The sequence below is a fragment of the Caenorhabditis briggsae genome (genome assembly GCF_000004555.2).
Source record: "Caenorhabditis briggsae complete genome, chrV, whole genome shotgun sequence".
In the NCBI taxonomy this organism is placed as follows: domain Eukaryota; kingdom Metazoa; phylum Nematoda; class Chromadorea; order Rhabditida; family Rhabditidae; genus Caenorhabditis; species Caenorhabditis briggsae.
The window spans coordinates 1,951,827-1,977,356 of NC_013488.2; the positions used below are offsets into that span (position 1 = coordinate 1,951,827).

General features: G+C 37.7%; 8 protein-coding genes across 8 annotated transcripts; 4 read left to right on the top strand and 4 right to left on the bottom strand.

Moving 5' to 3' along the window:
• Positions 1–330: 330 nt before the first annotated feature.
• Positions 331–2,036, top strand: CBG08858 (the record flags this gene model as incomplete). The annotated part of the gene is made up of 5 exons (XM_002635502.1): positions 331–421; positions 822–1,384; positions 1,563–1,678; positions 1,725–1,820; positions 1,868–2,036. 5 exons carry the CDS (start codon positions 331–333, stop codon positions 2,034–2,036), a joined length of 1,035 nt encoding a protein of 344 aa, XP_002635548.1.
• Positions 2,037–2,455: 419 nt separating this feature from the next.
• Cbr-ugt-13 lies at positions 2,456–4,350 on the top strand (the record flags this gene model as incomplete). Its single annotated transcript, XM_045236676.1, has 6 exons — positions 2,456–2,605; positions 2,659–2,724; positions 2,777–3,080; positions 3,131–3,986; positions 4,030–4,125; positions 4,173–4,350. 6 exons carry the CDS (start codon positions 2,456–2,458, stop codon positions 4,348–4,350), a joined length of 1,650 nt encoding a protein of 549 aa, XP_045093862.1.
• Positions 4,351–4,378: 28 nt separating this feature from the next.
• Positions 4,379–6,735, bottom strand: CBG08859 (the record flags this gene model as incomplete). The annotated part of the gene is made up of 6 exons (XM_002635503.2): positions 4,379–4,759; positions 4,805–5,033; positions 5,082–5,580; positions 6,223–6,312; positions 6,362–6,584; positions 6,628–6,735. 6 exons carry the CDS (start codon positions 6,733–6,735, stop codon positions 4,379–4,381), a joined length of 1,530 nt encoding a protein of 509 aa, XP_002635549.2.
• A 966-nt stretch (positions 6,736–7,701) lies between these two features.
• CBG26933 lies at positions 7,702–8,337 on the bottom strand (the record flags this gene model as incomplete). Its single annotated transcript, XM_045236677.1, has 3 exons — positions 7,702–7,860; positions 7,903–8,151; positions 8,197–8,337. The coding sequence occupies 3 exons, from the start codon at positions 8,335–8,337 to the stop codon at positions 7,702–7,704; spliced, it is 549 nt and encodes a 182-aa protein (XP_045098828.1).
• Positions 8,338–10,280: 1,943 nt separating this feature from the next.
• CBG08862 lies at positions 10,281–12,180 on the bottom strand (the record flags this gene model as incomplete). Its single annotated transcript, XM_002635505.1, has 3 exons — positions 10,281–10,343; positions 10,393–10,517; positions 12,042–12,180. The coding sequence occupies 3 exons, from the start codon at positions 12,178–12,180 to the stop codon at positions 10,281–10,283; spliced, it is 327 nt and encodes a 108-aa protein (XP_002635551.1).
• A 363-nt stretch (positions 12,181–12,543) lies between these two features.
• Positions 12,544–16,026, bottom strand: CBG08864 (the record flags this gene model as incomplete). Its single annotated transcript, XM_002635506.1, has 2 exons — positions 12,544–12,713; positions 15,816–16,026. 2 exons carry the CDS (start codon positions 16,024–16,026, stop codon positions 12,544–12,546), a joined length of 381 nt encoding a protein of 126 aa, XP_002635552.1.
• Positions 16,027–17,381: 1,355 nt separating this feature from the next.
• Positions 17,382–17,817, top strand: CBG08865 (the record flags this gene model as incomplete). Its single annotated transcript, XM_002635507.1, has 2 exons — positions 17,382–17,467; positions 17,700–17,817. The coding sequence occupies 2 exons, from the start codon at positions 17,382–17,384 to the stop codon at positions 17,815–17,817; spliced, it is 204 nt and encodes a 67-aa protein (XP_002635553.1).
• Positions 17,818–21,889: 4,072 nt separating this feature from the next.
• On the top strand, positions 21,890–22,157 carry CBG08866 (the record flags this gene model as incomplete). Its single annotated transcript, XM_002635508.2, has 2 exons — positions 21,890–21,972; positions 22,025–22,157. 2 exons carry the CDS (start codon positions 21,890–21,892, stop codon positions 22,155–22,157), a joined length of 216 nt encoding a protein of 71 aa, XP_002635554.2.
• Positions 22,158–25,530: the final 3,373 nt, after the last annotated feature.

Here is a 25,530-nt window from a genome sequence, read left to right on the forward strand (position 1 = left end):
ATCACACAAACTTCAACAAAATGATAAGAACATGTTCTTCTCTGTGAATAACATCATTTTTTTCGTACTTTTTTCTACTCAATTTCAATCAATTGTGTACAAAGAATGCGCCCAAACGATCAAAAATAATTAATTGTCATCTAATTCAAGATCTGTGTCTTCTAAATATCTCCGTTACATCATCTGATTCTCCACCTACAAAACACTGTTTTATGAAAATGACAAATGTACTCAAAATAAAAACTAGGAACTACAACTAGCACAACATTCGGTTTTTCAGATAACAAGTATAAAAAAGGGAAAATAATATGTCTGGCCGGTCTATCCAAAATGCACTTGAATATTATTTTTCTTATTTTCCTACTGCTCATTTCGGCTCACGCTAAAAATATTTTGATCTACAACTCGGTATTCGCGTATAGTTATGTGAAATTTCTAAGCTTGATGGCTAATATTATTGCGGATCATGGCCATAATGTGGTAAGACTATATGACCAAATATGACAAAAAACGTAAATATTGTTTTCAGACACTGTTCAGACCATATTATATAAACCATAATACAGAGGGTCTCGTCAAAAAACAAACATTACGATAATTGACTATTTTCCTGATCACTATGAAGAGCTTCTTCATGCGAATTCGGAAACTTTTCCAATGTTTTGGGATGATCCATTTTTCAATCATCCAGTATGATGTCGCAATCGAAATCTCTGGAATTTGTGAGTTTAAAAACATAATATATTTGCTCTAATAGAAGTCCAAACTATACGTTCACTTTCAACTCAATTATCTCAAATTTCAAATGTTCAATTTTTCAGATCTTGCTCATCTCATCGACTTCCCTTGTATCCCTATCATGCCTGCTGTGCGATTCACAAATACTATGGACATTTTTGGCCAACCATCTCTTCTGGGATACATTCAGCACAGTGGATCCAAGATGGCTCCAGATGCTGGATTCCTTGACAGACTGAATGATGTTTATCGAAATTTTTTGTTCGATCTGAACACTGATTCAATCGGTTATCATCAACAAAAAGTATTTGAAAAAGCTGTTGGAAAACCATTACCAAGCTCGAAGGATTTAGTCAAACAATCTCCAATTTACATTACAAACTCAAAACCCTATCTGGATTTTGCTGTTCCAACAACTGCGACTATAGTTCAGGTTGGAGGGATTACTGTAGATCTAAACAAACCAAAAACCGCGTTGCCAGAAGACTACGAGAAGATTTTGCAAGAAAGAGAATCCATGGTTCTTATCTCATTTGGGTCTGTGATCCGATCTTTCCAGATGCCGGATAACTTTAAAGCAGGAATCATCAAAATGTTCGAAACCCTTCCAGATGTTACATTTATCTGGAAGTATGAAAAAGATAATGTGAAGTTCTAGAAGAGGCTTCCAAAAAATGTTCATTTGAAAAAAATGGGTGCCCCAACCCGCTCTTATGGCTGACAAACGATTAAAAGCGTTCGTTACCCATGGAGGATTGGGAAGTACTACTGAAGTGGCGTATTCTGGTAAACCTGCATTAATGGTTCCAATATTCGGAGTTCAGCCATATAAAGCCGACATGTTGGCTAGGCGCCGAGGAGCAATTGCATTCAGTAAATATGATCTTAAGAATCCGGAAAAGTTGAACAGCGCTGTTAGAAGTTTGGTCTATGATTTGAAGTGAATGATACTTTAAATATTCACAAAGAGAAATAACATTGTTAAGGTACAAAAACAACGCGCAAACTCTACTAGATGTTCTCTCCAATCAACCTATTGATCCAAAACAAAATCTTATGAAAAATTTGGAGTTTGCCATGAAGTAAGTATACAAAGACATTAACAAATACATTCAAACTCTAATTTCAGATTTCCAAACCTTCGCTCTCAAGTTCCAGCAATCAATCAAGTGGGAACTATTGCTCATTATTATTTGGATGTTGTAGCTTTCTTGACGATTCTAGCGGGCTTCAGCTTATACGTTCTATATTCCCTTCTTCTGAAGATTATCAGAAGAGTTGTGTCGAAAAAATTTTAAAACGAGTGATTGATTTGTAAAAAGTAATGAAGGAATTTTTCAATATTTAATTTCACAATTCACGAAAAATACGAACTCAAAAAAAGCTTATGTATAACTTTCAACAAGCTGGTAGGAAAATGACCTTGTCTGTAAAAATTAACCTTTCTTTTTTTCTTTTTTCCTACTCAACTTCAGTCTATTAGTGTCCAAAGAATGCGACCAAATGATCAAAAGTAATTGTATTGTCATCTAATTCAAGATCTATGTCTTCTAAATATCTCCGTTACATCATCTGATTCTCCACCTACAAAACACTCTTTTAATTAGCCCGTCCACTCAAAAAACTAGAAACTACAATTGGCGCAATATTCGGTTTGTTTCGATTAGATGACAAGTATAAAAGAGGGAAAATAATATATCTGGCCGGTCTATCCAAAATGCACTTGAACTATATTTTTCATATTTTTCTGCTACTCATCTCGGTTCATGCCAAAAATATTTTGATCTACAACTCGGTATTCGGGTATAGTCATGTAAAATTTCTAAGTCTGATGGCTAATATTATTGCGGACCATGGACATAATGTGGTAAGCCGATAGAGGTGAAAATAGCATAAAAATCAAATGTATCTTAATTGCAGACACTATTCAGACCATATCATATCAACCATAATACAGAAGGTCTCATCAAAAATAAAAATATCGAGGTGAGAGAAATCGGATTATCGAAACCAATATGTGAATAGAACAATTTTTAAGATAATCGACTATTTTCCTGATCACTATGAAGAGCTTCTTCATGCGAATTCGGAAACTTTTCCAATGTTTTGGGATGATCCATTTGTCAACCATCCGGTTTTGGAAGCATTCATCGCTCCGAGACTGATCAGTCAGGCGGTAGAGAAAACAGCTACTCGTGAGTACTTTCAAAAGTTGGAGGAATATTTTCGGAAGTTTAAAAGAAAATTTTCAGAACTTTTGAAAGACGGAAATATTATCCAAGAACTGAAGGCCAAAAAGTATGATGTCGTGATTGCGGAATTATTTGAAATCACTGGAGTTTGTGAGTTAAAACAATATTTTCATTTAATTACAAGTTTTCAAAATTTTCAGATATCGCTCATCTCATCGACGTCCCTTGTATCCCTATCATGCCTGCTGTGCGATTCACAAATACTATGGACATTTTTGGCCAACCATCTCTTCTGGGATACATTCAGCATAGTGGATCCAAGATGGCTCCAGATGCTGGATTCCTTGACAGATTGAATGATGTTTATCGAAATTTTCTGTTCGATCTGAACACTGATTTAAACAGTTACCATCAACAAAAAGTTTTTGAGAAGGCTGTTGGAAAATCATTGCCGAGTTGGAAGGATTTGGTCAAACAATCTCCAATTTACATGACGAACTCGAATCCTTATCTGGATTTTGCTGTTCCAACAACTGCTACTATAGTTCATGTTGGAGGGATTACTGTGGATCTGAACAAACCGAAAACCGTGTTATCAGACGACTACGAGAAAATTTTGCAAGAAAGAGAATCCACGGTTCTCATCTCATTTGGGTCTGTGATCCGATCTTTCCAGATGCCGGATAACTTTAAAGCAGGAATCATCAAAATGTTCGAATCCCTTCCAGATGTCACATTCATCTGGAAGCATGAAAAAGATGACGCGGAGTTCCAGAAGAGGCTTCCAAAAAATGTTCATTTGAAAAAATGGGTCCCTCAACCTGCTCTTCTAGCTGACAAACGATTGAAGGCGTTCGTTACCCATGGAGGATTGGGAAGTACTACTGAAGTGGCGTATTCTGGAAAACCTGCATTAATGGTTCCAATATTCGGAGATCAACCGTACAACGCCGATATGTTGGCTAGACACGGAGGAGCAATTGCATTCAGTAAATATGATCTTAAGAATCCGGAAAAGTTGACCAGTGCAGTTAAAAGCTTGGTCTATGACTTGAAGTGAGTCATACTTTTGATATTCTTTTTTAAATCAATTGTTCAGGTACAAAAACAACGCGGAAATTCTACTAGATGTTCTCTCTAATCAGCCTATTGACCCAAAGCTTAATCTTATGAAGCATTTGGAGTTTGCCATGAAGTAAGTATTTGAAGACATTAACAAATTCATTCTAATTCTAATTTCAGATTTCCAAACCTTCGCTCTCAAGTCCCAGCAATCAATCAAGTGGGAATTATTTCTCATTATTATTTGGATGTTATAGCTTTCTTGACGATTCTTGTGGTGCTCAGCTTATATGTTTTCTATGTCCTTCTTCGAAAGTTTTTCAGGAGAGTTGTGTCGGGAAAACTTAAAAACGAATAAAAAGATTTTTAAATTTTATTTTCTTAATTCATGAAAAAATACGGACCATCAGATATGTGAAAGCTCCGATCAGTGTGGCTGGGGTAGCAATAAGAAACAGAATCACATCGAGATAATAGTAGGGGATGAAACCAGATCTACTGATTCCGGGTGTTTGACTTTGCCACGTGGGAAACTTACAGGCAAACTCCAGGTGTTGAATAAAATTTTCTTTTGGATTGATTGGTTGATTCAACAACACTTTCTGAAGCTCTTGTGCATTTTTCTGATAGCTCGGATTGCTAATCATTTCCTTGAGTACTTTCGCCATTTTTTTCCCATTCGCCAAATCGAACTTGTTATAATCAACAGCTCCACCATGGCGAGCCAACATTTGCGCGTTTTCAAATTGGTCAGCAAACAGAGGGACCTGAACAATATTGGATTTACTTTTGATAGCTCAACTCTGTGTTACCATTAGCGCTGGCTTTCCCGAATGCGCAACTTCCATAGTGCTTCCCAGGCCTCCATGGGTGACGAAGACTTTCAGACGGTCATCTAGGAGAAGAGCTGGTTGAGGAACCCATTTTTTGAGATAGACATTTTTGGGAATTCGGCTGTTCATGTCTTCTTCTAGCTCGTCTTCATACTTGAATATAAATGTGACATCCGGAAGAAGTTCGAACATTTTGAGGATTCCTTTTCTGCAAATTCAGAATTATGTTCTTATCCCATATGTGATTTTGACTCACTTGAAGTTTTCTGGCATCTCATACGCTCTGACCACAGATCCAAATGAAATGAATACACTCGACTCTCGCTCATTCAAGATCTTCTCATATTCCTCTGGCAGCTCAATTTTCTTCAGCGTTCCCTTCTTTAACATAGTGATTCCTCCAATTTGAACAACATTTCCTGGCCTGGCAACCGCGAAATTCAAATACGGATTAGCGTTGACTATATAAACCGGCGATCTTTGAACAAGATCTTGCCATGCGGTGGGTTTCCTTCCGATTGCTTCTTTGATCACGTTGTATTGCGCATTGTTCATTGCCTTTTGACCAATGGAGAGGAAAAACGTGTTGTAGACATCGTTCAAGCGTGAGAAGAATCCAGCCTTTGGTGGTAGGGATGAGCCAGTTGCTGGGATGTATCCTAGAGTAGATGACTGTCCAAACAGCTCATCGAATACTGGATAACGTACTGCAGAAAGGACAGCGATTGCAGGGATCTGTAGACTTTCAGCGAGGTCTGAAATTGGCTGGGATTTGCTTGGGTATACAGAGAATCAGTTATTCTATGTTTTGTGACTTTTAACATATAGTCACATCAAAATCAAGGAAAATGGTTCAAAATCTGTGAAAATTTATCAAAAAGTTATTGAATTCATCCGAAATTTGTGAAAATTGATCGGAAAATCATGGAAAATGGTCCAAAAATAGTGGAAAAGTGACCCAAAAACTTTGAATAATGATTCAAAAATTACGGAAAAATATTCTAGAGAAATCATGGAAAAATTCAAAATTGCCTAAAAATAATAAAAAGTAGTCTAAAAATCAGGAAAAATAGCCTGGCCTCTATTAGAAGTGCCCCTTAACCGTCCAATTTCAGCTAATATTTCTCGGTTTGTGGGAAGATTTTAATTTTAAAAAGATTTTAACTTTTTTTTGGTGGAAACGTACACCATACTACGTAAAAAAATTTTTGTTGAATACTTTTGATACTTCTTTCAGAAACTGAGATAATGCCCTTCTATTAGAGGTTCAACGGTGTACTAGAACATTTGAAAATTAATTACTTTTTGGAAAACCAACTTAAATCATATTTTTTCTAGTGAATTCACTACCACACGATAATTGTGGTTAATTAAAATTTTTAAAAACATCAACTCACAGAATCCAGAAATTTCAAAAGTTTCCACCAAAACTGCATCAAAGTTGTAGGAGGAGAGCTCTTTGTGTAGCTTTTCGTCTCGGAGCATTTCTGCGAAAAATCCATTCATTGTTTAATCTCAAAATCTATATCAACTCACTGATTACCGTATTCTTGAACTGTTTAGCCACCATACCAGAGAACAGTGCTCCTAGAATCGGATTCTGCATCAATTTCGAGTCCCATGCCATTTTAAAAGTTTGCTCCTCATTTTTCTCCAACTCCGAAAAGTTGTCAGGATAGTAATTCATGATTTTCACAGATTTGTCTTTGATCAACCCGTCCAAATTGTTCATTGCGATGTGGAATGGTTGAAGGACTGTCTGAAAGTTTTTGGGATTTTAAGATTTTTTAAAGAGGACCTACCACATTATGTCCTCGCTCTGCAATAATATCAGCAAGAGTGGACAGAAATTTGACATGACTAAAGCCAAAAATTGGGTTGACGATCAGAATGTTGAGATTTTGGGTCATGGTTTGGGACTCCCAAATTGGGAGAAAGAATTGAAAAACTAAGAAAACTGAAAAATAGAGTTATAGAGGGGACATTTTTATATAAAAGACGGATTCTAGAGTTTATGCCGCCGACGTGACCGAGTGGGAAGAAGACGCAGACACAGAGAAACGGCCGGGAGAACAGACCCCATGTGGTTTGTGATCGAGGGGTGACTAGTAGTGGACAGAACAGCTGGGGGGGGGGGGGGGTTCCCGTTTTGTGGGTTTATGGTTCAAGATTAGGATTTTGAACTTTGTATAGTTTAAAAAGATACTGAAATCGTAATATAGGGCCAACATAAAGGGTGGGGGCACAAAACTAGCTGAGGACCTCTAAAAATTTCGAAAAATACCGATTAATTGACTTTTAAAGTTAAGTTCGCGCGTTGTTCATTAGAGCGCATTCGAAAACTCGGGCCAGTTTTGACGGAGGCAAGTCTAGGACTAACAGGGATGAAAACGATGTGGTATGCTATTGCGCTCCAATGAGAATGGGGCGTGGCAAAGTATTAGGCCGATGGAAAAGCAAATAAATTGGGAGCGAGAAAATACAATCTCAGGGCAATATAGGAAGAGACACAGAAAACAATTTTGAATTATCACGCCGCGCGAAAGTACCGTAATTTCTCTGACAGAAGGGCCCGGCCAACATTCAGCTCAATTATCTCGATTCCTGATAAGGATATCGAAAATGTTTCAACTGGTAAAATATTGATGATATTGTGATAAATAATTTATCAGTTGACACGTTTTTGATACCTCTGATAGGAATCGAGATAATTGAGCTCAACGTTGATGGCTTGTGTGAGCTTCTATTAGACAAAATAGGTATATTTTTCCAGCTGACACATTTTTTCCAATTAGAGCGGAATCGCATACCTCAGCAGTATTATAACCATGCTCTACAGTATTAGAAATCAAAAATAATATATTTAAGAAATCGATTCAATTAACATATCTTTTGAATTTATCAGATTCAGTATTCTTTTGTGGCGCCAATCCAAAAGCTGATTTCCAAGCTTCCTCTCCATTCACCATTTCAAAAACTGGTGTGGTGTCTTCTGGACGATAGTGACGAGCAATGAAGTACAACACACGAACTTCCTAAATTATCGATTTTCGAAAAATAACTGGGGCTTCACTTACTCTTGGAAAGATCTCCGAGAGTCTCTGAATCTGTGATTCTTTTTCCTTGGAATTCAATTTTGTATTGGTGAGAATATTTTCCAACTTGTTATGGACTTCAGTGATGTTTGATGCAACAGCTTTCACATTTTCCATCACAATTTCCTTTTGAACTGGTCCACCAAAACTAGAAGACTCTTCGGGTTCAAATATCGAATAATTATCTTCTGGTCGGTAATGCCGAGCTATGAATAACAGTGCGCGTACTTCCTGAAACCATCGTGATTCTTAGAATAAATCGTTGTATTCAGTCACCCTCGAAAATGTTTCACCCAATCTACCAATCTGATCTTCTCGATCCTTTTCCGCTAGCGTAGTATTGAAAATTATAGAATCCAGCTTATAATATACTTCTGTGAAGTTTGAAACCACTGCGTTCACATTTTCTAAAACCATAGCTAGTTCTGAAGATTTGGGTCCAAATTCGAGAGGGTCTTGTGTGGAAAGACAAAAAAGTACAGAAAGAATCACAAACAAGTTCATTTCAGTTACATAAAGTTAGTGATTTTAGAATGTCTTATATACCCTTAAATGTTTGACTGATCCCATTTTGGTCCTAGGAAAGCGCACGATGCTTTTGTATCTCCAAAATCTGAGCTCTAAACGGTTTTGGTCAAGTTTAAAAAGTCATTTTTGACTAGGACAAAGTGTTTTGTTGGTCAAAGAAACACATGAAAAGTGTAGCGTTGTGTAAGTGGTGTAAATATTGGGTGTAAAACATCAAAACCAGTACAAAGGGAGATCGACTTTTACCCGAAGAGACTTCAAGATGTAATCAAAGCGAAAGGAGGAAGGTTCGAAAACTGTTAATGCGATCTTTATTATTGTCTCTTAAAGGTGGGGAGACATGAAAAAAATAATGTTCTCGAAATTCCGTCTAAATACGCTCATCGAGGAGTTGAACTCATGATGGGTAGCTCATGGGTACAACGCCGCTACCTACTGAGCCACGCGGGCAAAGGAGGACCGGGCGCCCGATGGTAAACATAAGGGTGAGGGCAAGTGATGGGAGGAATTTCAGTCTCCGTTTCCGTTTTCCGTTTTCCGTCCGGTTTTTAGAGATTTTTTCCCGTTTCCGTTTCAGTAAAAGTAAAATCATATTTCCGTTTCCGTTTTCCGGAAAAACCGCTGACCAAAATAAGCATTTTGCATTTTTAAGGTTTTGGGGCCCATGTCACTTATTCCTTGTTTTAAGTAGGGATATTATTAGGGAAATTGTGTTTTTTCGAGATTTTTACTATTAAGTTTGGAATTCTCGGCAGCCATTGGGTCGCTTTTGGCCCGCTGGAATTTTTGGTCAAAAAGATCTTACGTTAAGATCTACTGTTACCTTAATGAGAATTTGAAAAATAATGTTTTCTTCTGAAACTAACAATATGAAAAAAAAGTACACAGTCCCATTTTTTCTCTTCCCAAAAACTCCCTCGACCCCTGAAGGTCGGTGTTTTCCAGCTACTCGGTTGCAAGGTCCCAAGGGTTCAACATGTGTAAACGCCGAGCAGTGTATACCATACAACTGTATACTTCCTCTTTCTTTGGTAAATTTCAAATCTTCCAAATTGACCGAATAGGGACCAAAACTCAATTTTAATAAGTTCCAGAACTTACTTTTATCTTAAATAAATTTGTTTGCAAAAGAAAACATAAAAAACTTTAGAAAATCAAAACTTCAAACTCTCGGAAGACTATGAGCATTTATAGACGACGTTGTTGGTAGAATAACCCCAAATCGAGCGAATAGTCGACGGCGTAGCGCTGAATGACACAGGGTAAAAGCCAGTGGGTCTAGAAATGGAAATGTGGAGATAACAATTTAGGACATGTAGAGCTGGCCCGGTTAAGAAATTCAGTCTTTGCAATTAAAAAAAAATAATACTCTAATTTTTTACTTGTTCAAACTTTGAGCTCATATATCTCGATTCTTGTGAAAGATATCGAAAAGTCGTCAACTGATAAATTATTTATCATAAAATCACTATTATTTTTTCAGTTAGCAAATCTCTCATATCTTTCAAAGGAGTCGAGATAATGGAGCTCAAAGTTGACTGTTTATCTTAGCTTCTTTCAAAGTAGCCGTTGTTTGTTATCCAGCTATGAAAGTTTTTTGGGAACTTTTTGAAATTCGGGGTTTTGAAAAATACATTTTCTAATAAAACAGGATTTCCTTAAAATCGGGAGCTGTTTAAGAGTAGTCTGGTTGAAAAACTCTATTAGAAGGGCCCTCAATCTTTCCAACATGACCAGTTTTGAGCCTTTTTTACAATAGACAGGTTGGTAATGCTAACATTATTAACATTTTTATTCACGACAATAAATTATAAAATAAAATAGCAAAGTTCTTATCCCTTGAAATGGAATCCTCCGAAGCTTTTGGCGGTGTTGCAAAAGTTCTCCATTTGGAACTGAAACCCAAATCTTGAATATTTGAAATTTAAAAAAAATCAAACTTACATTGCAAAGTGGCAAGTTCTTGGCCGCAGCTCTGGCACATGCACAGAAAGCTTCATCGCAGGTGTTTCTTGGTGTCTTTGCGGCATAACAGGCGGTATGGCGAGCACAGCAAACATCAACCTTGTCTAGAAATTTTGATATTTTTGGGCTAGATTTTTTTCTTATAACGTTGAACCTGTAATATTAGGTTGGCGGGAAAGTCTTTGTCACTCTGTTTGTTTAATCACTGTTCTCGTATATGGAGGCTGTGTATGATATCGACTCTAGTGAATAACAAGGTGATAAGAACCTTCCATATAAACAAGTCCCCATCTCCTTCCCTGCTCCTCATCTGTAATTGAAACGATATGTTTGTTCCCACTGCTATTCACATCAGACATGTTTTGATTTACCTCTTCCTATCTCACACCACGATGAAGGATTCGGAAACTTTCTTGAAGAATGTGTACAACACACATGCCCCTCACTACAATACTATTCGCAATTGGTTCCATCGTTTCGAAAAAGATGACTTCTCGCTCGATGAAAAGGGTCGCTCTGGGAGACCCCGTGAGTTGGATTTGGCAAGCTGAAGCACGCATTGCAATCGGATCCATTTCAATCTAGCCGTGAACTAGCTGTCACATTCGGAGTTCACCATAGCACAGTCCTTGAAGGTTTGAAGTCTCTTGGAATGAGAAAACTTTTTGGTCGATTCATACCTCATCACCTGACTCAAGCCAACCTTGACCGCCGAGTCGACGATTCGATTACTCTTCTCACTCTCCACGCGGGCGATCGATGGCTGGACCGGCTAATAACCGGAGATGAGAAGTGGGTCTTCTACGATAATCACCACAGGAAATCCCAGTGGGTTGGAGAAGGAGAGAGCCCACAGGATGTCCCAAAACCCGACCTTCATCCGAAAAAAGTTATGCTCTCTGTGTGGTGGGGAGTGGACGGCCCCATCTACTGGGAACTTCTGCCCGAGGGCAAAACAATAACTGGAGACCTCTACACTACTCAACTACGAAACCTCAAGAAAGCAGTCGACCGTTCGGCCCTGAAAGACAAGAAAGTGTACTATCAACATGATAACGCTCGCCCACATGTTTCGAAACAAGTGAAGCAGGAGCTGATGGGATATGGATGGAATGTTCTCCCTCACCCCCCGTATTCTCCTGATCTTGCTCTTTCCGACTATTGGTTATTTGGCGATATGACACGTGCCTTCGAAGGAAGAAGCTTCAATTCCCGTGGAGCGGTCGAAGCGGCACTCAAACAATACTTTGCCTCACGCCCGGCTGGATTCTACCGCAATGGAATCCATAAATTGAGGGAACGTTGGAGACATGTTGTTGATAATGATGGACAATATAATTAATTATTCGGTTATTTTTTCTTTGAGAAATAAACTATTGAAAAAGTGACAAAGACTTTCCCGCCAACCTAATAGAAGGGCCCCTTGACTTTTAACTCTAACAGTGAGCCAATTTATCTCGGTTTCTGTTACAGATATAAAAAAGTGATCAACTGATAAATTGTTTAACATAAAATCATACAAATCTTATCAGTTGCCACATTTTTGATATCTTGCATAGGAACCAAGAGAAACTAATTTTAACTTGACAATGTGAGCGCCCTTCTATTACAGGTTTTACGGTACTTACTGAGTCTTCCCTTGCAGTCATTCTTCACCATAAGCTCAGCAAATCCAGATTGAATAGGATCATGTCCGCAAGAGAAACGAGCGGAGGCCAAAGTAACAAGGCACAAGGAAACAAGAATCGCAAGAAGGCTGCTGTTCATTCTGAAACAAAAAACTTGGATGATTTTCAAAGAAAAAAGGAACGAATGAAACAATTCTGGATGCGTTACGCTCCTTATAAGTGGCGTCAATGGAACAGGTATAACGTGTTTTTTATCTCCCACTTACATCTCTTTTTTGCCTCCAGAATCGGGCGATTTAATGGATTACGCGATAGCAATTGCGACAATCTGTGGTTGCCATTCGTAGACATCATTTGTTAGTCTAGAGGATCCAAAGTGTCTGATTGTTAGGATATCTTTAGGTTCTGTGTTTCTTTGGAAGTATTCTAAAGCAATTTATTAGCAAGAAACTAAAATTGAATCAATTTGAGATCGGTTGGTTAGTTCATAAAAATTATCAAATCAGATGCTTGGTGAAACATTCGGATCTATGTCTCGGGAAAGAACAGTGATGAAGAAGAGTGTAGGAAGAAGGACGAGGAGACCCACGAAGACGGAGAAGAAGCAGAGAAGGAAGGATTTGGTCTCTGATAGCATGCATGGTCCGCATTTGTACATTCGAGTGTGTTCGCCTGGAAAAAATACAGTATTTTAGACATACATGTCGCGGCCCGGGCCGAGCCGGTGAAGGAATTTTCACTGTCCCGGCCCGGCCCTGGCCCGGCCCGGGTTTTTGAGGCAAAAAATTTTAAGAGTCACTTTTTGAGAGAACTCTGGATGTTTGGGAACATTTTATCAAAATTTTTTGATTTTCAGGTTTAAGAAGGGTCATGGGATAAATTTCGTGTTTTAAAATGATTATTTTGACAAACATGTATCAAAAATTAACAGAAAAATTTTGAAATATTGGGGACCCGGGCCGAGATTTAGCAAGTATATTTTAGAGACTTATCTTCTGAACTGGTAGTAGGACAAGAAGCAGTTGGGCATCTAAATCGACCTCAAAAATGGTCAACACTTTACAAATTCAAAATTATATAAAATTTTCAGAATAGGTTAAGGATAGCGTATATAGGCCCACCAGGGCTGCCTCACGACCGCCTTCGAATATGACAACAGAGGGCGTTTGTTTTTTCAGATGCTCATATAGAGATGTCTGAATTTTGCACTTCAAAATTATAAGAAAACCAGTCGATTTCCGCCGCCTGTCGGCGGCTACAATCTCCTGACTTCACTAAAAACGTTTGAATCTCCAAATCGGAGAGAATCAGAAGAGGAAGTTTTAGTTGATTGTGTTGTTAACTTTCATAAACTGGAGTGACAGTATGCTTATGCGCTTTCGGGGCTAAACCTTCTGGCTTCCGTTTACAACAGCCTTAACCGATTGAGTTTGGGCTTGGACAGATAATCAGAAATGTAGATCAGGAATGTGTCTTAGTTGATACACGAACTGTTCGAAATTTCCAAAGTTTTAGAACTAATAATTTTCCTGAATTCCCGAATATCTCGAAATTTGACAATTTATAATTTTTTCAGAAGTTTCGAAGTTCAGGAGTCCTGAATTTTTGGAACTGCGATTCTAGAACTCAAAGATTTTTCTATTAAAATACTTCATTTCAGAACTCATAATTTCTGAAATTTCGTATTTTCGAGTTTCCGTATTTCCGACTTTTTGAGATTCTACTTCACAAATTCCAAAAATTAAAAATTTTAACACGAATCAGATTTTCAGAATTTTCTCTAAAACACATTTCTGAGTTTTTGATTCACAAAGTTTATGAATTTCCGAATTTTCTAAATTCCGAACTTGGGCTTTCTGATGTTCTGAACTTCTGAGTTTCTGGTTTTTCTGGTTTTTTGCTTTCGAGATTTTGGATTTTCAAAATTTCGAGTGTTCTAACTTTCAAATTTTTTATTTCGTAATATTCCGAATATCTGAATTTTTATACTTCTGGATTTCCGAAACATTGGACATTTGAATTCTCTGATTTTCAAACTTCAAAATTTCCGAAGTTTAAATCTCGGTATTTTCGAGTTCCCGTTTTTCCAATTTTCCTAATTTCTGAATTAGAATTTTAGAATTTCAGAGTGAAACCAAAATGTTTGAAGCATAGGAATGGTTAGAAATTTCGCATTTTCGAAAAAAAATAATCAAATTTCGTGAATCAGAATCTCCGAAATTCAGTTTTTTAGAAGTTAGGGGGTTCAGAAAGCTTGAATTTTAAAGTTTACTGAACTTTTTATTTTTCTCTTCTCCTCTCAAACCTAAGACTAAATAATTATTTTCACAAAACCACCTTTTTATCAGATATAGTGTGGATAAGAAAAAAAATAGAGGGGTTGGACGGAAGTGACGTGAAAATAATTTTCTAAAGAGTTGCGCTGTAGGAATGGAGTAACGTCTCCAGATGACGTCAGAAACAAAATTTCAAAATGAAAAATAAACGGGCAACATCTCGCTGCTATTTCTGATCATCTGTGAAAATTTGAGAATTTTCGGTCTACTGGGGAGTTCGCTAGGGTCGTGGAACCGGGAACAAACGGACACACAGACAGAATTTGGTGATTGTTAATAGTAAAGATTATTTTGTGGAATTCGATTTTTTTAAATATTTTTGCTTACCGTAAGCCTGTAGCAGAAGGGCCCCTACTCTATTAAATTTGCAGTTATTTTTCTCAGTTCCTGTCGTCAAAGATAGGAAAAAGTTGTCAACTGATCAAATGATTATTATAACATCACAAACATTTTACCAGTTGACACGTTATTCATATTTTCCAAAAGAAAAAAAACAGCTTAAACTTGACAGTGTGTGGGGGGCCCTACTATTATGGGTTTTTTTAAATCTTAACTGGAGCCCTGTCTTTTTGAACCCATGTTTTAATGGCCTTTTGAACTTGACACTATTTTCAAAATTATTTGTCAACTCCGTGTTTGTTTGTATATTTTTTATTTCAACTGGTCTCTTATCACTATGGGTGGTGGAGTTTTAAAATTGAATTTCCCTGTCTATATTTGGCAAAAAGGCTCTAAAAATAAACTATGCTAGGCAAAAGTTCTTCAAAGTTATTTTTAAACGGAATTCAGTTATTTCTGACCAGGGTTAATCGGAGAAAGAGGATTAGTGTCAAACTGATGAAACTAAGAGGAACTAAGCATCGGAAACATATTTTTTTAAAAAAGGTGTTGATGTTTAGTTAAGATGTGCGAAAATAGAGTACATTTTTCAGTCAGCGTTTTCAAAAATTTGTAAAAAGCAAAAGTCTAATTATGATGCAACAACAAATGAAGCTACAAATGAAACCTTAACTATCTTAGTTTCTGTCAGAGGTGTCAGAAAACTATCCTGTAATTTTCGAGCTAATTTATCTCGGTTTCAAAAGACATAAAAAATTTGTCAACTGACAAAACATTTCTGATATTATGATAAACAGTCTATTAGTTGACCACTTTTTTGTAACATTTACAAGGACCGATATAAATTGGCTCAAAGTCAGGGACCATTCTATTAAAGGTTTTACTACATTTGGGCTCCGGTCTAGGTCTATTCAGAAGGGGGTTATTTTTAACCATCAACAGCAGTTCTTTGAACCGTCAAGTCTTACGCAGTTTACGTCTTCAGAAGCTGACAAATAGCAACAAAACAAGAACACAGTACCAGGTACTTCCGGATGGTCAATGATCAAAAAATTAGAAGGATCAGATGTTCATGACCAGAAGAGCAATCAGAACTTACTATCAATTTCAGCTTCAATGCTCCGTAGCGGCTTATCGAGTTGCCTCTCCTCATCATCATAGGTTGGTGGGAACGCTCGTTGCCACGTCAAATTGTTAACATCCATGACATAAATCGGAGGCATCTCATCGTTTGACGTAGCAGCGATTGTCTCATCCACAGTCTCACAGTAGTCTGGTGGAGCACTCATGATGGTCGATGAAGCAGACATTGTGAAGTGAAGTTGTTATCACCGAAAAAAAGAGTTATGATCTGTAAATATATATTTAACATCAAGGTTAATATCAATACATCACTAAACTATTAATAGACATGAGTTCAACACTGATAAGAAGAGATTTTTGAGTGGACGACAAAAATAGAAGGGGGAGGATTCTGTCGAGGAAATGCAAATAAATTCCGTGAGAATATTTCAGATTCCTGGGAAATTTTAGAGGAACCAGAAGCTAACTGTATTTTAGAACACATGAGATAATGCTAGACAAATTGTCGAACATCAAAATCTGAAATGTCAGAAGCTCTGGTTTACGTCTACATAGATTACCGTCAGCACACTAATAGAACCACCTCCCCCCCCCCCACTTTGAGACAATTTATCTCGGTCCCTGGGAAAGATTTCAAAAGTTAGTCAACTAACAAAATGTTGCTGATATCATGATAAGCATTTTGTCAATTGACCACTTTTTGGTATCTTTTACTCTAAATGATATATGAGGGCTCAACGTTGAGAGCGGTGTCTCGTTCAAGGTACCTCGTTTAGCGTCTTGTCAAGACGGAACCCGGGTATTCAATAGCAAATCTTTATTGTGACCATTCTGAGTTTTGTGTTCTTCATTTTCTTGTTTCTTTGATTTCTGGCCATTCCGCAGTCAATTTTGCATCGTATTCTCACGCAACACTTTACACTACAACTTTTAACTTTGAGCCAATTTATCTTGGATTCTGTTAAAGATATCAAAATGTTGTCAACTGATAAAATGGTTATCATAATATGGCCAACATTTTTTTAGTTAGCACATGTTTGATATCTTATATGGCAACCGAGATAATTGAGCTCAAACTTGACACTTTGTGGACCCTTCTATTACAGGTTTTACGGTATGTTTTTCAGTGTTAAATATAAAACTGAAACTTTGAAAAGAAAAAAATTAATCAGGCTGTTTTTGCAAGCTCATTCTGATTAACTTATATCTCTTTTGGCTAGACCTGGACAGGATATGACATCTATCTCCCACCTAGTCATTGTTTTGTTTTTGTGACCATTTTGAGTTTTGTGATCTCCACGTCTGTCTGCTTCCTTTCCGATTACACAACTCTATACTATTACACAAGACAATTTGCATCGTCTCCGCATCTAACACCTTTTTCCCACCTTCACCGAAAGGGGAGGACCAAAAATTAAGCGAACACAGAATACCGGTATGGGCAAGAAGGCGGAGCGAGGAATCCGCCTTCTTGCCATTGAGAGAAGTGTTGTAAACAACAAAAAATCGGATATGGGAGAAGGGGTATAAAAAGTGGCGAAGGTGTCGAGAAGTCAAGCAGTCTCTACTGTATTCAACAACTATGCGTTTCTTCGTCATCGCTACTTCCATGCTCGCCGCCGCTTCGGCCTTCTTGTTCCCATCTGGAGGAGGCGGAGGATGTGGATGGTGAGTTACATTGATCATAATGAGCCGGTTGGTCCATAGCAACCTACCCAGGGCCTAAATCACGGCCGACCGGCCGCGGCCGCGACTTGCGTTGACGAGCACAGGGTCTAATTTTTTTCCCTGCGACCTAATCAGTGAAAAAGTCACAAAAAATAGGTCATGCAGTCTGAACTAGTTAGTGCCCCAGAATTTCAAAAAATAATAAATTCATTCAACTTAATTAATCTTCCAGCGCTCCACCACCACCACCACCATGCGGAGGAGGATGCGGAGGAGGAGGTGGCTACGCCGCCCCACCACCACCAGCCTACGCTGCTCCAGCCGGAGGATACGCCGTCGCCGGAAAATAAGTGCCTCGTCCTCTAATCTACTCACAGTTTCTGTAAATTTCGAGAAAACTGATTATTATCAATAAATTTTCTGCATTCCCCAAATATTTTTTTACCATTTTTGTAAAGAAAACAAGATCCAATAGATTAGGCGCTTTGTAGATCAAATTCGAACCAAATACGAGTCATAATTCTAAGACCTACATAAGCCTAGGACTCAGCGGTGAAAACTAGAAAAAAGGAAAAGTTTTGCGGAATGATTTTTCATGTTATTATGTTCCCCTAGACGTCTACATTTTTTGCAGTAATGAGTTTGAGTTTTTCCACCTACGTTGTCTGAAAAAAACGACAGAACGGCATTTTTCTCAGAAAAAAAAGGGAGAACAAGTAAGAGTAAAAAAGAGAAATTGAAGATGTTTTCTCAGAGAAGAAGAGGAAGATATTCAGAAAATTGAAGAGTCGTAAAATTTTCGGACACATGTAAATTGGAAAAAATGAGTCAGCGGGTATTTTATGGTTTAGTGGGATAGGGTCTGAATTTTTTCTCACTGAAAAAGTCTGGTTTTAAAGGGAATCGAACATCTGTTGTCCTTTATTTTATTGTACTACATATGTTTCTCATAACTCATTGGGAATAAAAAATGAGTTATACGTTCTTAGTGAGAGTGTCTCTTAGTGAGGATTTTTCGTAATGAGGATGTTTCTTAGTGAGAATCTTTCTTAGCGAGGGGCTTTCTTATTGATAATCTTTCTAAGTGAAAATCTCTCTTGATAAGAATCTTTCCTAACAAGGATTTTTCTTAGTGAGGATCTTTCTTAGTAAGGATCTGTCTTGTTAGTAAGAATATTTCTTAGTCATTCTGTTTTACAAACCAATCACCACACATGTTTCTCATAACTCATTGGAGAAGAAAAAATAAGCTATACAAAACGGCACAAAAAGCTGTAAATGAGGAAATTGGAGGTCCCAATTTCTTGCCCTCGCATTCATCCATATATTCTCGTTTCCAATTTCCGGTCGCCCATATATGGAGATACATGAGTCAAAAAAAGACAAAGGGATGGAGTCAGAACAAAATTGCATATTCATATTTTTCTAGATCTGGAAAATGGAACAGAAGAACAACAAAAGAATACGAAAAAGTACTAGAAAACCGGGAAAAAGAGCTAAACAAGAAAGAGAGGAGAGGGTCCTTAATTGCCAACTCGATGAACTTTTTGACATGGAGAAGAGGCGAAGAAGGAAGAAGAAGAAGATGAGCAAAGAAGGGAATGGATAAAAGATGGGAAATAGATGAAGTGACGCCAGTTGACGTGGCAGAAAAATTGCCTCGAGCAAGAAGGGAAAAAAGATATTGGAAAATGGGCGATGGATAAGTGGCACTTAATTGATCATTCTTTTGTTGGGGGCAGTTTTTTTTTCAATATTTGGAAGAAGATGGAAAAATGGGAGAAAAGAGCCTTCAACGAGTTATCTAAAAATTCGTTCGTCAGAATATGATTCCGGAATCCCGAGAAAAGGTTCGAAAAGTATATTTTTCATGACACCAGCACGCGACAGATATTCAGATTTGCTGAAATTCAGATACCGTAAAACCTTCAATAGAGGGACCTCCTAACCAAGGCCGTGGACGGCCGTCAAATTTGGCCGCATTTAACTTGGTTCCTGTAAGAAGTGTCAGAAAATTTTAAATTGATAAAATATTTCTGCTGTTATGATAAACTTTTTTCAGTTGACAGCATTTTGATATCTTTCACAGTAAACGAGAAAAAAAGGAAAGTTATTTTCTCATGTCAGCTCAATTATTTATACTGATAATTGCATCACGATCATTTGATGATTTCTGTAGATCATTCTAAAATTTATCAGTGAAAATTTATATTTTCCAGATGATATCAGCTTCGTTTCCTGAAATAGAATGATTGCATCTCCATGAATTGTACGTTTCTTGGGTTTTTTTCTGAATTTCTTTTTTGTATTCCTTACACTTGATAAAGACTAACAATCTTTGAAACCTTGATCTTTATCTTCGGACATTTTTTGTTTCACTTTCTCTCCCCCCATACAACCTATACCTGCAAATGTGTAAAATTGTCATATTGCTGCGGAAATGATGTTTAGAAGCTGCGAAGCTTTTGAATTGTTGTATGCCAAGAAAGTGCCAGGGAAAAATTGTTTTCTCATCTGATAAGCAGTGCGGAAGTTTTGGAATTTGCTTGGAAAATAATGGAATTTTGTAGAACTGTTTTTTGGGTGGCAGGGGGAATTGGATTATGATGAAGCTTGTGTACCGTACTTACTTTAATAGAAGTTTACTCTGTGTCACACTTTGAGCTCAATTATCACAATTTCTGTAAGCGATATTTAAAAGTGGTGTACGGTGAAATTTTTATTGCATCAAAATGTGCAGAAATGCATGTGTAGATTGACATAAAAATAAAGAAAAAATTCAAAAAAAATTACTTTATCGAGAAAAACGCATCGAAAAATAGGCTGAAAACCCTTAGGGAGGAGCTTTTTCCGCTTGTTTTTTCAGCCACCCGGTGAGTAAATGCGCGCGAATTCAAACTTTTAAATTGTTTTCTTTCGTTTTTATTGTTTTTCCTGTTTTTTCAAAATTTCTCAAGGTTTTGGTTGATTTTTCTACCAGATACATCCGAAAACCTGAAAAAAAATGAAAACGAGAGAAAATTTTTCAAAAATTTGAGTTTGCGCGCATTTACTCACCGGGTGGCCTAGAAAAACAACCGGAAAAAAACTCGTCCCTAATGGCTTTCAGCCTATTTTACGATGCGTTTTTCTCGATGAAGTAATTTTTTTGAATTTTTTCTTTATTTTTATGTCAATCTACTTGCATTTCTGCACATTTTGATGCAATAAAAATTTTCACCGTACACCACCTTTAAAAGTTTTCAACTGATATATAGTTTATCATAAATTATAATTCATAATATTGAAAATATTTTATTAGTTGACCGTTGTTTGATACTCTTATAGAAGTCGAGATAATTGAACTAAAATCGTACATATAGGGTGAGCTGCTATTTGAGCAAACCCGGAATATCGGAAATTCGGGTTCCATTTAGAATTGAAATCGAATTATATTTTTTATTGTAATCAAATGAAAACAATATTCAGTTTTTCAGAAATACCATAGAACCTTTAATAGAAGAGGTCCACCCATAACTATCCGCTTAGAACGTATTTAAAAGTTAGTAAACTTTAAAAAATAGTGCCATCCAACCCGTCCACTTTGAGCTCAATTATCTTGGTTATTGTAAAAGATTCTAAAAAGTAATCAATAGACGAAATATTTTGATATTATGGTAAACATTTTATCAGTTGACCATTTTTCGATATCTTGCTCAGGAAGTGAGATATACGGGCTCAAAGTAGATGGGTTGGGTGACACTCCACCCTCGTGTTTAAGGTAGATTCGGTCTTTTACAGGTTTTATGGTTATGGTAAACTTGTGCTCCTTTCGTTTTTCTGAATTTGAATGTTTCTTTTTGGAAAGGAAACATTATCCTATTTCTATCCTTTCCATTTTGCTACAAATCACAAAAATCTTGAAATCCTCTTCTTCAATTTTCAAATTCCCCGGACAAAGCAACAGAGATAAGCGAGATATTCATCGACACCCCGTCTTTTTCACTTGCCTTCTCACCATCTGAAAGCCCGTAGATCAAGTGAGTAGCGTAAACCTGAATATTATCCGTAAGGATCCAAAAATCTCTCTTTTTTCTCTATCATCTCACCTCTCATTAAGTGTAATTCCTAACACTCTCTCTGCCACCTGTTTTGCCTCCCGCCACCTTAATCAGAAGCCCAGAAACACGCGTCATCGAAACAAACTGGAAGTGTCCGTCGGAAGAGAGAGAGGGAGAGAGAGAGAGAGAGAGAGAGAGAGAGAGAGAGAGAGAGAGCCTGTGAAGCTTCCTCTGCAAAATCGCCTAGTCTGGAGGTGAAAGGCGGGATTAGCAACACCCCTTTTTCGGTCGGCAAAAAACCGTATATTGAAATGAGTATAAATAGTGGGAAAGGTGTCGATAAGTCAAGCCAGTCTTCAAACAACCTTCTCATTTCTAAACCATGCGTTTCTTCGTCATCGCAACTTCCATGATCGCCGCCACTTCGGCCTTCTTGTTCCCATCCGGAGGTGGAGGATGCGGATGGTGAGTTCAACATCCTAGAAATTGTTTCTTATATTCATCTCCGTAATTTCAGCGCTCCACCACCACCACCAGCCTGCGGATGCGGAGGCGGAGCTGCTCCACCACCACCAGTCTACGCTGCTCCACAGCCAGCCTACGCTGCCCCAGCCCCAGTTGGAGGAGCCTACGCCGTCGGAGGAAAGTAAATGTCCTGCCTGCTGAATTTCAACCAGTTTCTGTACATTTTGGAACACTGAATTTGAAAATAAAATCATTTTTCAATTGAAGTATTTTTTTTTCTCTATTTCTGAGACCCTATACAGAATCAGTCCAACAGGAAAAGAGTGGAAACAACTCCTAAAATATTAAGGCTCAATGTCTCATTGCGAGAAAGAGTGGCCTAACTTTCTCAACATGAATTTCTAGGCCACTGAAGTTGATGTCACAGAAGTGAGTCTCCTAGGCCAAGATGGATTTTCCAGGCCACATTGGTAAATTTTCTAGGAATGACCTAATTTTTACCTAGTTTCTCATCTGGCAGTCCTACGGCTTTATACGAAACCAAAATTTGAGAAAAAAACTATTTTTCGAACCTTCGAACTCACAGAAAGCCACTCAAAATCTGAATCTTTTTTGAAATTTTTTTTGCGGATGCACCATTTTCGAGCTCAATTATCTCGATTTCAATAAGGGATATCAAATATGTCTGAACTAATAAAACACTTCTGATACTATGATAAACATTTCATCAGTTTACTACTTTTTGATATCTTCAACAGGGACCGAGATAAATTAAGGGGTCCTTCATATACAGGTTTTTCAGAAATCTCAGAATCCCATAAGCCCTTTGTTATTCTGTCAGAACGGATGTGTCGCAAAATTGTCGCAAGGTGATGAATTTGATAGCCATCTGATCTATGAATAGATAAGGGCTGTCGCACCTGGCGACCCACGTGTGAATCAGGTTATTTCGAATTTTATGGGTGGGGGGGGGGGGGGGGTTAGATATCAATGAACTGGATTTTGAAGCTAGGCTGTTGAAATTATTTCGCCCATTGTTTGTTTTATTTTGAATGGGTAGATCAAAAAATTAGACTAAATCTAGAGGGATAGTAGTCCGATTTCGTGAAGTAGCTTGGTAGCTTTATTAAGGTTAATACAGTTTTCAAACGTACAGTTCAACCAAGGGACAGAACGGCTTCTTACTTTGAGCTCATATATCTCGGTTCCTGCGAAAGATATCAAAAAGTAATGAACTGATAAAATATTTTTGATAGTATGGTAAACGTTTTTTTAGTTGACCGCTTTTTGATATCTTTCACAAGAACCGAGATAAGTTGGCTCGAAACTAGCATACTTGCAACCAAGCCTTTGCCGGGCCCTTCACGGGCTTTGACATAGTTTCTTTCGGAAACAGTGTTTTTAGATTATCTAAATTAGAAATGATAGAGCTCGGCGAGTACTACAAACTGATACTATTTTTAAAAAACTGTGTCTTGTCTATGAACAAAGTTACAAGTCATAAAGTGGCCGGGTCTTGTCGCGAAGGTCGGGCCGGGCCTGGCCTTGGTATTCTTGTCTGTAACTTTGTTCAAAAACAAAACGCAGTTTTTCGAGTAATATCAATTTGTAGCACTCGTTGAGTTCTATCATATTTAATTTAGTTGGGTGAGAAAAATTAATTCTAAAAAAGCTATGCCAGATCCCGCGAAGGCGCGGCAAAGGCCCGGTTGCAAGTATGGAAATTAGGGGCTCTCCAATGACAGGTTCTACGGTATTCTGAACTTTAAGCAAATGCTTTTTCATAATCTAAATTATTCATCAAAACACCAAATAAGTATTCTCGTTTCCCATCACTCCACATCTGACGTCTTCTTTGTTCACCCTTTTCCTGTTATTATATGACCTAGATGGGGGAAACGGAGGCTACAACAAGCTAATAACAAGCCACCCCGACGTTTTGCAGGTGATCCGATAAAAACGGTTTATGATCATTCTGCAGAGAGAACCTGATCTAGTTGAGAAGAGAAACGTCAATAATGTTCGGTATTAATGAGGGAAAATGAGGGAAAACTTCGGTTTGGTGATCAGTGATTGGAAGGTTACATGATCACTGCAACTTCTGAAAATCTAGAGGAGGTGAATAATGGATTAATCAAGTTTGGGAAAATTTGGAGTTTGGCACTTGTCATGTCATAAATAAATGTAACCAAGTGATATCTAAAATTGGCTCTAATAGGCTCTAAAAATTGAAAGGCAATTTTTATATTTTATAAATTCCAGATTTAATGGACTTCTTGGAACCAGCATCTCCTAGATTTTGACTCACCTTACATTTCATTCAATTGGCTAGTATCCCGACATATATTCTTGCCTTAATTTCTCTCGTTTTAATAAAATCAAAGCTTTTCACAACCTATCGAATCTTTTTGATTTGGCATTTGGTTGAGAATTTTTTCTTTGAAATATATTCTGCATTTCTTGTGGAACCGGTAGATACGTACTACTGGAATTTTACCGAAAATGGGTTTTGGAAGTCTTTATCAGTTTTTTATGTTAGCCTTTGCTATACAATGTAAGATTGGTGGGAGTATAACAAGTGCCGTACTTGCTATTAGGCTTCCTCTCGGTCGGCAAACTCAGCCGGCCGACCGACCGCCGACCGAGCTGACCGATCGGTCAGCGCGCCGACCGAGCGGTACCGTCCGATCACCGTCCGATCGGTCAGCTCGGTCGGCTGTTGGTCGGCTGAGTCGGTGGTCGGTCGGCGGTCGCCGATTTTCGACCGACCAAAAAAGGAAGCTATAATTTGCTCTAATAGAAGCCCACCGTATACGTGCGCTTTGAGCCAAATTATCTCTAATACTATGAAAGATATCAAAAAGCAATCAACTAACAATATATTTATCATAATATCAACAAAATTTTATCAGTGAACCAAGATTTGATACCTATCACAGGAATCGAGATATTTTAGCTCAAAGTGCAGGTATAGGCAAAAACGATGATTCCATTTTTTCAGACAACGGTGCTTCAATTAGTGAAATGTTTTGGTTCCGGTACAAGGCAAGCATCCTGAACTATAACAAACATAAATTCACATATCTCCTTCAATTTTTTGTTTATGCCACAAGATTTATTGCCATCTTCGAAACAGAATTCCCATTTTTCGTTGTAGGCGATGCCTAGGAATTTCAGCAAGAATTCAAAGCTTCTCTATTCAAATCAAATCCATCAGACATATTTCTGTTATGTGATATCACTTATATTATAGCTGCTTTTCGCGACTATGTATCTTCTATTATTTTAGCTTCCTGGATTCTACAACCCATATTTTTCCTGTTTTCAATCCCTGAAGCAGATGCTTTCATAACGTTCAACCTCCCAAAAACTATGTCAGAAGTGACCTTAAAACTTCAGAAACAACTTTTGAAGAGCCTTTTTATCCAAGCATCGATCCACGGAGTTATGCTTGGAATCCCTAATATCATCTTCATATCTGCAATTTTGTTTGGTTATGAAAACGAGATTGTAGCCTATGTGGCGGTTGGCTGTTTGACTTATCATGGTTTCGCGTCT